Source organism: Barbus barbus (assembly GCF_936440315.1).
Source record: "Barbus barbus genome assembly, chromosome: 30".
Lineage (NCBI taxonomy): Eukaryota > Metazoa > Chordata > Actinopteri > Cypriniformes > Cyprinidae > Barbus > Barbus barbus.
In genome coordinates this window covers 18,549,361-18,562,842 of record NC_136758.1, presented here as the reverse complement: position 1 = coordinate 18,562,842, position 13,482 = coordinate 18,549,361, and the positions used below count along the sequence as shown (strand labels likewise).

The following is a 13,482-nucleotide window of genomic DNA, read 5'->3' as shown; positions in this document are numbered from 1 at the left end:
ACATGAGCGTCGAGAACTCAGCTGATCTTTATTCATGTTAACATCTCACTGAGGGAGATGGGAGAGAAAAAAACAAAAACATTTTCAAGTGCTGATCGTTAAAATGACAGGATGGAACTAATGAAGTCAAAGTAACATTTCCATAAATAAAACTAGAATAACAAAAGTTTGATCACTTCCTAGTATAAGGCTTCATCAGATTCAAAGTCGGGGCAGCGAGATCAGGCAGTAGACTGGACCGATGTCAATCATCAATGAGGAAGGAAGAAGAAAAACACCAAAGTTCATTCAAGGAGTTTTTGGCAACCCAACCTCGCACTTCCAAATAACTAAAGTAGCTTAAATGGTCTGCTGGAAGTAAAACCGTTTAAACCAACCGTACACATGTAGAAGCACTTTGTTCATTCAGAGGAGATCTCTGTAAAACAGACTCCAGAGGCACCATGGGAATGATGAGATGTAATGCCTGTCTGCTCATTCAGAGGCCCGCGTCTCTCTCGGTCTCCCACCCTCAGAGAATTGTGGGTCCTTTTTGAAGCTGTAGATCGCAGTAACAGTCTGTTTTCAGCTTGTAAACTGTCTTCCCTGACCAAAGCCGGCCTGGTTATAATGTTGCCCACCTTGCTGAAAGAATTGCTCAAATTGACCTCCTTGGTTATAATTCTGCCCTCCTCTTCCACCCCATCCTCCTCCCTGCCCACTTCCTCTTCCTCCTCCTCTTCCTCTACCCCCGCGCCCACCCCTTCCTCCCCTCTCCTGGTGTCGTCCTCCATCCTGATAGTAGCCCTCGTGCTGGTAACCCCCACCTCCGCCCTGATATCCTCCTCCTGGGTACCCCGGTCCTTGCTGGCCTCCTTGGTAGCCCGATCCCTGCTGGCCTCCTTGGTAGCCTCCTCCTCCTCGATACCCACCGTCCTGGTAATGACCCTGGTATCCACCTCCGCCAGAGCCGTCCTGCCAGTTCCCCTGCGCTTTACCTCCACGGTGGTCTCCTCTCCCACCTCTGCCTCCACCTCCTCTCTCATGACCTCCACGGCCGCCCTGCTGCTGATCGTAACCACCTCGTCCACCACCTCTTCCTCCTCCGCCACCGGAGAAGTACTGTCCTCCACCGCCCCCTTGTGGACCATCCTGCCGTTTCTGCCACATGGGCATCTCTGGAGGTGGGGCCTCAATCTCATTGGGTCTCCCTCCTCGATCAGGAACACGACCCATCCGGACCTAATAAACAAAAAAATATTAAATTCACTGGCATGTACACTACCGCTTAGCCTTTTATTTTTAGGAATGAAATTAATACTTTTATTCAGAAAGGATGTATTAAATTGACTACAAATGACAAAACTTTTGTAACATTGTTACAAAAATCTATATTTCAAATAAATGGCATTCTTTTTAACTTTCTATTCAAAGAACCCTGAAAACAAAATGTATCGGCGCAAACTGTTTTCGAAATAACGTTTTTAGCAGCAAATAAGCATAATAGAATGATTTCTGAAGGATCGTGACTGCAGAAAATTCGACTTTGGCATCATAGGAATACATTACATTTTTTAACATTAAAATATAAAACACTTTTTTAAATTGTAATAACACTTCACAATATTATTGTTTTTACTGCTTTTTGATCAAATAAAGGCAGCCTTAGTGAGCATTAGAGACTTCCTTTAAAAACCTTTGAAAATTTTATAAACCCCTAACTTCTGAAATAGTGCAGCTACAAAAGAATTGGTAATAACATACAATTAGAAAGCGAAAGTGCATTCAAAACTAACCCACCTTGTTAATGGCACAGGCTGTTTTCTCCCTGATGTGACCACTGCTGGTTCTCAAGATCTTTGATAAATCTTCTCTAGCAGCAAACAGGTGAGCCACAGACACTCTGGTTTTAGTGGCCAGCACCACTCGAAGAGGCTGGTACACTTTCGAAAGTTTATCAGCATGTGTCTGTAAAGAATTACAAAGCAAAGTGATTTTAAATTTAATTCACATCACATTTTTGCTCATTCTACTAGTTTAATCAGTGTCTTGACAAATTATATACAAAGTAAAAGAGAGATTCTTGTACCTTGGCTTTTTCCGACCAGCCAAAAGACTGCACCGTCACATCCAGTCGTTTCAGCAACATCTTCCTTCTGACGTCATACTCATTCACAAGTGCTTGGTTTATTGCTTCAATTTTCTCCTGGAGTTTTAAGGAAAAAAAAAAAAACATTTTGTGTTCACCAATGTTCAAATTTAAAATGGTTAGTTTAGTGCTTTTAGAGGATAAAAATCAAAATTGGAGCTTACCCAATGTACAGGGCCCAGTGGTTTCTTCAGCAGAGGTTCTCCTATATGAGATGGAGGAACCTTGGACAAAGCCTCCTTCAGCTGTGGGACAACAGCATATGATTAGAACATATAAACAAACAAACAATGATTCTCATTCACCAATATACCTGTACATGCATTCTTATATGAGCAGAAAAGATTTTTATGTAGTATTACATCAGCTTCACCACAGGTGCATCATTCTAATGTTGATTAATCTGGATTATTCTAAATGGAATGTGTAAATGCAGTTAATAATTAGAGCTAGCTCTAAATATGATAAAAAAAATAAAAAAAAAACACTTATTACCAAATCATGATTTGAAAGTTCACCGTTTTTATTTTTATCTAATACTAAAACGTGTTTTCATTAATTTAAATAAAGCTGAAATAAAATAAAATATTAGATGTTTAAACACTTAAACGCAAACAAAAGTCATGTTTTCTTACTAACTGAAATAATGTAAGTTTATGATGTAATAAACTTACAAATAATATAAAAAAAAAAAAAAAAAACTTATAAAAATGACAAAAGCACATAACCAAAATTACTAAAACTCAAAACGAAAACATTAAAAATTAAAAGTTAACTCAAAATATTAATAAATACTATAACAGTATATAAATAATACTAAAATAACAGAGGTTTTCTGCACAAATCCGTTAGTGAGCCACATTAATATACAATACTATAAATCGCCTGTAAATAAACCTCACCTTTTTCTCAATACCACTGAAGAACTGGAACATGGTGATGTTAGGAGGAGGTTTGGACATGCCCAGAGCCATACAGATGCCCTTCAGCTCCATGAAGACTTTACTGCCGCCCGTCTCCTGCCCCTTCTTCTGGGGCTGGTTCACCAGGATCATCCTAGACGACTCAAGCTCGGAGATCAAGAAGCCTTGGAAGAATGGTATGAATATTAGGGCTGTGTATTGGCAAGAATCTGGCAATACGATACGTATCACGATACAGGGGTTGCGATACGATATATTGCGATACATTGCAATACTGTAAGCAAGGCGATATATTGGGATATTTCTTATTTTAGGAATAGGATATATATTTTTTAGATAAGATGTCATTAAGAACACACCACCATATGCAAACCTTAGCAAAAAATAAATAAATAAAATTAGTTTAACCAGAACACACTGGGATCTGCATTTGCAATAATCAGTCCCTATAACATTCAACATTATTGAACCACTTTTTGTGCAGTACGAGTAAAGCGGGAAATATTCTGTGCTTGCATGATTCTTCAGTTAAATGTATGTATAAAATGTATTTTATAAAAATATATATTTATAGACTCTAAAGTTTCACAGTTTAAGTTTACAATTGTGCCATGCAATGTCATAACATTTGATCTGAACAAAAAATGACATCTGCTTAATATCAATGAAAAATAAAGTGCGTGCAGGATTCCTAAAGAAAACAAAACAATTGTAAAACAATCAAATAAATACAGATGTTAAACATTCTCAGAACTTTTCAACTTGGATTTCACAGGTTTTTCAGTTTGTATTTATGTTCCGCGTGGAATCGCCGAGACCGCGACGCGAGCACCGCCCCAACAGCACCAAACTCCCCCGAATTACGAGAGAAAGCTGCAGCTGCGTGGGGACTCTACCGCCACGCAAAGGCTCTTCAACACGGGATGCGGCAAGCGGCAGAACCGAGATTGCGCTCGCGCCGTGGTCCCCAGGCGGACATTACCACAAAAGCCCAAATGGTGCCACACTTCAGCTTTGTACATCGAAACGAGAACTGGAACAATTCTTTCATCCTCCATTACTGGCAGTGAACTATATTAACGCTAACATTAGTGGAGTGCCCTGATGCTAGTGTTTCCTGTCACTGTTTAAGTTCAGAGATGAAGACTAGCGGTCGGGATATGAACTCAAAACCAAACAACTGCCATGAATCTTGTATGATTTATTTATTTTTTTTAAATATCGATATTCCGTTTTGGAGAATCGATACAGTATCGCCAAACAAAATATCGCGATACTCACTTGTATCGATATTTTCTTACACCCCTAATGAATACGAGTAATATTTTTGATGTACAAGGATCTTGCACCTATATTACTTTAGTACCATTGAGATACTCTAGTATTTTTATTCATATTCTGAATTTTTATGTGTGCCATTTTCATTTTAGTTATTCATTTTGTTGTGTTTTCTATATAGTTCACATTAAAGCTGCAGTCTGTAAGTTTTGCCTCTTTGTCGACATCTCTGTTTGAAAAGCTGTAATTGCAGCTCTGTGCGGAATTATCTTCTGTGCGTGGGGTTGTGCTCCGGCACAGCTCCAGCGCTGATGAATCTAATGTTTTGAGGAGTATGTGTGTACTACTGGAAGTACTATGTACTTGCTCAAATATTGATTTCGGATCATTTTTAACCCCAAAAGGTTACGGACTGCAGCTTTAATTTTTCATCTCATTTTTACTTGTTTTAGTAAATCAAGTTAAAATAAAAGAAAAACGAGAACTGCTGCCTTGGCAACTAGCTGAGAAAAAGTCGAAATTTATATTTTTATTTATAGTTAACTTTATTTCAAGTAACAAAGTTCAGCAGCAGCCCCATTTTAAAAGCTTCACAGGAATGAGCAAATGATTTTGTTTACATACTCAGCAGTAACAGGCAGTTGTATGAATTCAGCAGACGTTTGGTGACCTCTCCAGTGATGAGAGCAGGATATGGACAGCACAGCTCAGCTAAAAGGCCACTCATCTCCAGCTGAAACCCCTCAGCCTCGCTCGGACCTGCACAAGCCACACCCCAAAACCAACAATTCACGTTCTGACTGACACTTTCTTCATCTCGTAGATTATATTATATGTGTGGGATCACACTCACAGTTGGTCGCCTGCACATTCTCCTCTAGTTTACTGTAAAGCTTGAGCTCAGACACTAGCCAGGCACACAGTTTAGTGAACTCTGGAGATGCAGCACCACCAGTCACAGCCGTCTCAAGAGCCCCGTCCTCTAGGAGTGGACCCTGGTATCTGCAAACACACACATACACACTTTTCAGAGCAGTTTATTTGCATTTCGAGATGGTCCTGGGTCATTCTGCACTTCCCCTGCTATTTAGGAGAATGTGAAGTGACCCAATGATGTTGCAACAGTGCAATATCTAAGCATGCTTACCTCTTGTATATATTTTGAAAAAGCTAGACGCTTTAAATTAAGAAAATGAGACATTATACTTAAGTTAGTTCTGATCCTCAAATGGCATTACTAATAATTTACCTATTAGATCTAAAGGCTTTTAATCTTACACAAATACGACCCATCCCTATGAGTCCTTGACTGATTCTAGAACAGTCTACGGATAGACAGATCGGGAGCTGGGACAGAGGTGTGTTCATTTAGGCTATGATGATTCAGGCTATTTATGGCAGTGGAGATATTTGAGCACTGCTGACGCAGCACGGCCCAATCACTTTATTGATTATATAAATCATGCTAAATACATGTGCCAATATCCCCCAGCTCTAATTTAATATAACAGACAATAAATCACGGCTGTTGAGGGATAAAAATATTTTAAATTAATAGTTATTCGCCTCAAGTTGATACAGTCAACAGCAGTTGAGAATAGAGAAAGCGGTTCTGTGCCTCAGATCATGCAGAACACCGGCGTGCCGGGACATGTGTGCACGAGCTCCGATTTATGCCGTTAAACCGAAAATCAAAACATATAATATATATATGACAACGATCAATTTGATTCACCTACCCTAGGTCCTCCAAAGAATCAAGAATATCAGTAATCTCCATTGTAAATTACTCCCTCTAGCAGCCGTAATGACTGCAATGCTGGGTTGGCATAATGGGGTCCTTACAGCTCCTGTAGGCGACCAGAAACATGCCGGATACGTTTTATCAGTTCTTGCGTTCCCCCGTAAAGAAAAAAGGCAGCAATATATTTAAAATCATTATTGATTAAATTATAAAATGAATTATTTATTTAATTGTAACATTAATTTATTTTTTATAACTTTTTTATTAATTTATTAATTATTTGCTAAATTACTCAATGAATACTGGGTCTATAACTCTTTTAAATTATAAAATCCCTACATAGCTTTTATTTAACAATGTTTTTATGAATTTGCATGTTGTATATTTTCAATTACCCTTTATTGTATTATGTATTATCTATATAATTTTATTGGTCACTGAATAACAAAAGAAAAGGAGGCACTTTTACTTACTTTTAACATTTTGTTATTTGTTAGTTCACAATATCCCAAGGAACACAATATAGCCATTGTTTGCATGTGTGACTCAATCCAAAAGTGGTGAACCAAATTACAATATGGCAAACGTGTTACATCAATACTGTATATTTAATTTGTTTGTCTTTATTGCTAAATAACGTAAGTGCAACAGTTTTGAACTGGCATCGTTTGGACAGGCGTTTGTGAGCTGCGCTGTGGTTCCAGTCCTGCAGGTGGCGCTGTGGCCGCGCTCAGACTCATGTAGACACACAGGCGCGCAGAGAGTGAATGAAAAAAATAAACTCGTGGAAACCACACATGAATTGATCAGATATTTATGCACAAAAATGTACCGAGGTACGTCGAACTCAGACTATCATCGGCCACCGATACTCCCGTCAGGGTTCGGACCCCCCGCAGCATCTTTTGGACCTCCGCCGTTCTGCCCTCCTTTTGGGGTTCCTCCAGGGCCTCGATACTGCGCTCCGCCGCCCGGTCCTCCTCCGGGACGCCCGTACGGAGCAGGAAATGAAAACTACAGCAGAGAATCGTTTTACGAGGTGCGTGTTTTTCGGTCCAATCTGCATCTACTTGTCGCAACATTGGCTACATCCACCTGGTGAAAATGCTAAATTTATATATTTAATTTAATATTAAATATATTGTACATATCCAATGTCTTTGGATTCCATGTAAGAAATGCATTTTCAGAGCAGTGCGTGAAAGTATAGTGAAATAGTATTGCATGTTGGTAAATGAAAGGCAATGTCCTGCAGTGACATGTCATGCTTCATTGAAAACAATGCATTTACAATAGCACTCATTTGTTTGATTGATTAGTGGCCTAAAGATATTTAAATACTTTGTCATTTAACGTCATACTTTGTTTAAAAATGTAGGATTTAAAACTTATTCTTTCTAGGTTTAAATGGCATAAATCTCAGATTTTAATTGTGATCTCAGACGTTTGTACTGGATGTTAATTGAGTCTTATATCTGATAATGAATACAGACATGCTATTTGTCAGTGTCTAGTGATACATCTGTTTTTCTTTCATTCCTTTCTTTCATCTGCAGAACCGACCCTTCACCAGCCACACTGCTGACCAAAGTGGATCCACGCTGATTAGCCCTCTGCTTACATCTTCAAATCAGCATCAGCTTGGTCACACCCCACAGAATTGGTCAACCCAAAGTCTAGATGAGCAAAACCAAGAAGTCAGGTATGAAGAACTATAGTTTAAAAAGTAATTTATTCCTGTGATGCAAAGCTGAATTTTCAGCCATTCCTCCCCTCTTAGAAATCGTTCTAAGATGCTAATTTGATTCTCAAGTAACATTTATTATTTTCAATATTGTGTGTATATATAAAACTGTTAACCCTAAATCTATTTCCATGTGTTTCAATAAAGGAAAAAGGCAGAAGAGTTTCTCCGAATCCTGGAGGCAAGTGAGCTGCCAGGAGATAAAAATGACAATGGTGATCGCACAGCAGACAAGCATTCCAGCCGAACACGGAGTCGGAGCAGAGGGAGGAGCCGTCCACGCAGTCGCAGCAGGAGCCGCGGAAGGAGCCGGGGTCGTAGTCGAGCTCGGAGTCGTGGAAAGAGTCGGGCTCGTAGCAAAACACGCAGCCGCAGTCGCACTCGAGGTAAAAGCCGCACAAGGGCCAAAAGTCGTGCGAGGAGTCGCAGTCGCAGTCACGGGAAGAGCGGAACACACAGTAAGAGTCAGTCACGCCTGAGCCCCAGCCAGACAAAACGGGCATCTAGAGGAACCGCTGAAGGCAATCACAGCTCTAGCAGCGCCAGCAGCGGAACCAGCCTTGGCGCTAGTGCCATGCCTGATCTATTTCATGGACTAAAACAGATTCTACAGAACAAAGATTTAGACAAACACCTGCCTTTGGTCAAGAATGCCCTCCTTAGAAGCCAGGTGCGCAACACTATTCTGTCATGTTTGAGTTTCTGTATTTTTTGGTTTGTGGGTCAATGACATGACGTTTTATGAAAGCTACACTAAGAAACTTTTTTTTATTTTATTTTTTTAAATAAAAGTTAATATTATTGAGACAGTTAAAAAATCCACCTTCTAAACCATTTTACCCACTTTGATAAACCTATAATAAGATTAATATGATGTAATAAGAATATTTTAGAGCTGTCAGGATGATTTTGCAGGAAATTGCATACATGCGTCATTCCCACGTGCTTGTAATGTCATTTCCGTAATGTAGCTCATAAATCATTCTAATGGAAAACCTTTGGGGAATCACCAGTTGTGAAAACAAAAAATATACGTCACATAATGTAGCTAAAAATAATTCTAAAATACATTACAATGCATACATACTTAAATATAAATACATACTTTAGTTTATTAGTTTGGCAACATTATTAATGTAAAAAAACAGAGATATGAATTTATAAGGCATGATTTAGAAAAAAAACTTTTTACTTTCAAAAATATATTTGAAAATTTTTTTTTGTTAAGATGTGTTATGAGGTAAAAGATATTTTATTTTTTGACACTTTTGGAGGAAATAAATTTGAACTTTAAACCAACTTGAAGGAGTATCCTAGAGACTTTGTTGTTGTTATTTTGTCTTGTTGACTTTCAGGCCATTTAAACTCCCATAATTTTCTCCACAAATAATGTGAAATGTCTTCCCTTGTCTTCTAAACAGAATACTGAAGACACAAGGGGAATGTTTCTAGCAAATCAGTATGCAGTTAGAGGCTCCAAGAACCTAGAACCTGACGCCTCTGCTGAACTCTGTTATGGTTCCATGCTTCCTCACGAGAGGGCTGGAGGAGACCGCAGCAGCAGCTTTTCCAATATCTTATCCTGGAACACACCCAACCAGCAGCCTGAAACCAAGCCTGTGTTCCAGAGTGTTGAAGATGAAGAGAAATTCCTTTATGGAGAGGAAGAGGAGCGATCCAAACCTCAGGCTGTGACCGTTCCGTTGGCCCAGACGAGATCTGTGAGGTCTCCTGTTCATCATCTCAGTAAAGAACACCAGACTCACGGTCTCCAGGAACCCAAAGCACATGCCATGCCTGCTAGTGTGCCATCTGCTGCTTCTGGCACAACGAAAGTCACTCCAGAGGAATGCGAGAAGGTGAGAACCCTCCTGAGGACCATCGGCCTGAATCCAGGCATGGCTGACATCTGTAAAATGGCTGCCAGACTAAAAGAAAAAAAGGAAGAACAGGGAACGCCTGCTTCGCTCTCGATGCTCAAACCAACCCTGGAGGCACTGTCCACAGGTCAGAACCGGCATGCTTTATGCTTTTTAGTTGTTCAGTATTCACTATTCATTATGCAAATATTATTATAGTTACAGTGTTTTGAGTACTGAACGTGCGATTCATATCAGAGGGAGGTTTTCAAACTGTTTTAAAAGTCTTTTTAAAAAAAAGTAGATATGTATAAAACAAAAATTGATCTAAAAAACAAAGTTTGAATGGAATCTGCACTACAGTTGGTTGGAAGTGAATTAACTGGTCTTTGAAGTTGCAGAATTTTCAGGAGATTCTTAAAAGTGCATTTTAAGAAGCTGCATTGCTTCATAGCTGTTGTTTTGTTCTTGATGTCTGTCAGCTATTTGAAGAAATTATAAAAAGCCCAAGAAGACTTCACAAGAACCCTGTGCTTTCAATGCATTCAACTTTTAGTGTCTGTTTTCAGCAACCAAAACCGATGACAGTAGGAGTAATCGCTCTGGAAGCAGCCATTCTAATCCCAATTCCAAGCGCGAGGAGAAGGTATGAAGAGTCTGGAAACCTGTCTTGCATCACAACTCTTAAAGTCTTTAACACTATCAGCCCAGTATTATGTCATGCCCCCAAGAGTCTCAAAGTGAACATCTTTGACTGTTTTAGAAGACGAATGAGAAGGAGCGAGACAGACGAGAGAAACAGATTCAAAAGAAAAGGAAAGAGTACCTGGTGAAGGAACTGGAGGGTCTGCTGAAACAGGAAGGTAGTAAATGAGCCCTTCAACTTGAACATCATATCTAAAGCTGGGGACACACTACACAACTAGCGGAAACATTCTAAGACTGACCTCAACACACTTAAAGACCGTTACCATCGACCAGAGCAGATTCTAGTCTTTGTCAGAGAGGAGCACAAACCTAATAACTGAGTCAGTCTGCTACAAAACACACTTAACGACTGCAGGTCATGATTGGACAAATTCTGCCGAACCAAAAAAGCACTCACAAAAACCGCAACCCCACTTTCCCGCTCCCGCCCCGCCACAGACAACACTGCAGAAAACACCAGTGCTTTTCCCTATTGAGACTTTAAGATTTGTTTGACTTTTAAGTTTGTGCTTAATATAACAGAAAACATTAGCTTTCCTGCTATGTTGGTTTTCCAAATAAACGCCATAGCAGTTTTCAGTTCCCTTAATTATAACATCTCTAGTGCTATTTTTAAACGTTTAGTCAAGCAACAATGTTAATTATTTAATGTATGTCTAAAATCAGGGATTAAAAATGAATTTGTTCTAAGTAAAAACAGTAGGCTACTTTTCCCGAGGTTAGAATGAAATAAAACATTAGGCTAATAAATTCATGGCAATATAATTTCCTCATCCATTTGACACAAAACTATTATATATAATTCATATATAATCATTTAATTTCGTCATATGGATTTTTAATGAAAACTTCGTTTTGAAGAATAGAAGAAATAGGCTAGCCTATTTGTTGTTCCTATATTGGTTATGAAGAAAATGTGTTAGCCTAGCATATTTGTTGATTTAAAAATCTTAATAACAAAATTTAAGAAGTTCAAAGTTAAGAAAAAAACTTTTATTGGACTGCAGATCGAAATAAAAGAATTCTTGATATTCTTTAAAATTAGAGAAATCGCTGGCATAATTTAGGCTACTTTCATCGACTGCAAAAGAAAAAAAAAGAAACCATTTAATTTGCAGTGTTAACTTATGAATTAAAAGAAAGACAAGAAATAAATCACAAGAACAATCAAATTTTTTTCTTGTAATCAAGAAAAAAAATTACAAAATGAATGCTGAATGATGTTTGACAGTGAACAACACATCTCCGCTGCATAACCATATACAATCACAGGTGTCAGTCGCAAATATTAAACGTTTAAAAAAATCTTAGAATTCAAGAACCAGTCGTTGCCAGTTGTTTTCAAAGATTATAATCTTTAGACACCACGCACTATGTGATTTTTCTGCCGACTGCAAAGAGCGACTGAGCCCAACTGGGACAGACCCGGTTGACTGGGCACGATCAGCTGCCAGTAATAAATTCCATTCATAATCGGCCTCACAATCGTGTAGTGTGTTCTCGGCTTTAAGAAGTTACAAGATGCTATTAGCAATTTCATCTGCCTTGCATTAAATTAATAGGGCGATAGAATATACGGTTTGTACAGCATAAAAACCATTACGCCTATGGAGATTCCCTACAAGGATAGCTGACCAGACCGTGTGTGTGTGTGTGTGATTTTTATTTTTTTCAGTAAATTATTTTAACCATCGGCCATATAACAATGTATTTTTTATTTGTTCAATACAACTGCTTATTTATTTCAGCCTTATTATATTGTTTTTATTCTGGGTCAATTAATAAATCAATTGAATTTTCATTTACTTGAACCATATAATAATATTTTTTTTCAATACAACTGTTTAATGATTTTATTTAATTATAATCTGTTAATCATTACTGAACAGTTAAGTTTAAATATATATCTTTGCATATCTCGATTATAGGTGAGGGCGATTTGATCCCGGTGATGGGTTTCTTCTGCCAGCGTTGTGAGGAGTTCTTTGGTGATCTGAAGAGCGCAGAGAGACACGTGGAAAGTCACGGCCGCAAGGACAGGAACAAGGTGACATTATAAATGCCATTTACCACGGATCACTAACTCTAAATTACATTACGCTGCATCTGTAATTGTGGGAAAGAAACAAAAGCTTTCTTGTCTTTGCAGACAACTGGGTCACAGGACCAGCACAGGGATGCTAAGAGACATGAAGACCAGCATCACGCATCATCTCACAGACGAGAGAGCCCACACAGTAGGTCCTCAAGGGTCTACCAGGACCACAGTCCTGACAGAAAGCACACCAGAGACGAAAGAAGCCCTCATTCTACAGATATCAAACTCAAAAATGAGCCAGAGGGCAAAGACAGTAAAGATGAGAGTAAAGACAAATACAAAGAGAAAAAGGATAAAACTGATTATGACGAGGATGCGGAATCAACAAAGAGCGAGAAAAAGAAAAAGAAGAAGAAAATGAAGAAAAAAGACAAGAAGAAGAAAAAGGACAAGAAAAAAGCAGATAAGGATTCACCTTAAAGATCTTTCTTCTAAAAGCATCAGCTGTGTGTTTGAGCTACATTTCAATCAGCAGTCATTAGTGAGTCTTCTCTGGTTGAAGGCTTCTCTGATTGATTGTTAATGTTAATGCATCCTGTAGGTGACACTCCAACCTCATACAGTGTAGTACAGGGATGCTTCACTTATATAGACACTTTTAACCTGTTACATTTAAATGTGAACAACCAGAGATGTCAAACTAAAGGTTTGTCTCACTTGTCATTGTCCTATGAACAGTGTTCCACAAACCAAACACACTGCAACATTCTAGCTCTGAAAAATTTAAACATTCATACTTGGATTGAAAAATTTGGGTTCAGGAATAAAAGGTTTTTGGATTAGAGGTTGGTGGTCTTTTTGTGATTATTATAGTTTCTTGTTGAACTGGCTTGATGTACAGCAGGGGTGCCCAATCCTGCTCCTGGCCTGCAAAATTCAGCTCTAACTCTAATCAAACACACCTGCCTTTAATTTTCAAGCGATCCTGAAGACCTTAATTAGTTGCTTCAGGTGTGTTTGATTAGAGTTGGAGCTGAACTTTGCAGGCCAGGAGCAGGAT

The 13,482-nt window shown here is 38.7% G+C and overlaps 2 protein-coding genes across 2 annotated transcripts; one reads left to right on the top strand and one right to left on the bottom strand.

Annotated features, from left to right (window-relative positions):
- Positions 1 to 9: 9 nt before the first annotated feature.
- LOC306850369 (protein FAM98A-like) lies at positions 10 to 6,187 on the bottom strand. Its single transcript, XM_079385965.1, has 8 exons — positions 6,069 to 6,187; positions 5,183 to 5,331; positions 4,954 to 5,088; positions 3,031 to 3,215; positions 2,293 to 2,373; positions 2,069 to 2,185; positions 1,780 to 1,947; positions 10 to 1,221 (listed from the first exon to the last, which is right to left on the bottom strand). The coding sequence occupies exons 1-8, from the start codon at positions 6,107 to 6,109 to the stop codon at positions 565 to 567; spliced, it is 1,533 nt and encodes a 510-aa protein (XP_079242091.1). The 5' UTR covers positions 6,110 to 6,187; the 3' UTR covers positions 10 to 564.
- A 609-nt stretch (positions 6,188 to 6,796) lies between these two features.
- On the top strand, positions 6,797 to 13,266 carry LOC306850203 (uncharacterized protein). The gene is made up of 8 exons (XM_079385710.1): positions 6,797 to 7,112; positions 7,630 to 7,775; positions 7,965 to 8,487; positions 9,239 to 9,824; positions 10,246 to 10,322; positions 10,440 to 10,539; positions 12,313 to 12,431; positions 12,534 to 13,266. The coding sequence occupies exons 1-8, from the start codon at positions 6,900 to 6,902 to the stop codon at positions 12,900 to 12,902; spliced, it is 2,133 nt and encodes a 710-aa protein (XP_079241836.1). The 5' UTR covers positions 6,797 to 6,899; the 3' UTR covers positions 12,903 to 13,266.
- Positions 13,267 to 13,482: the final 216 nt, after the last annotated feature.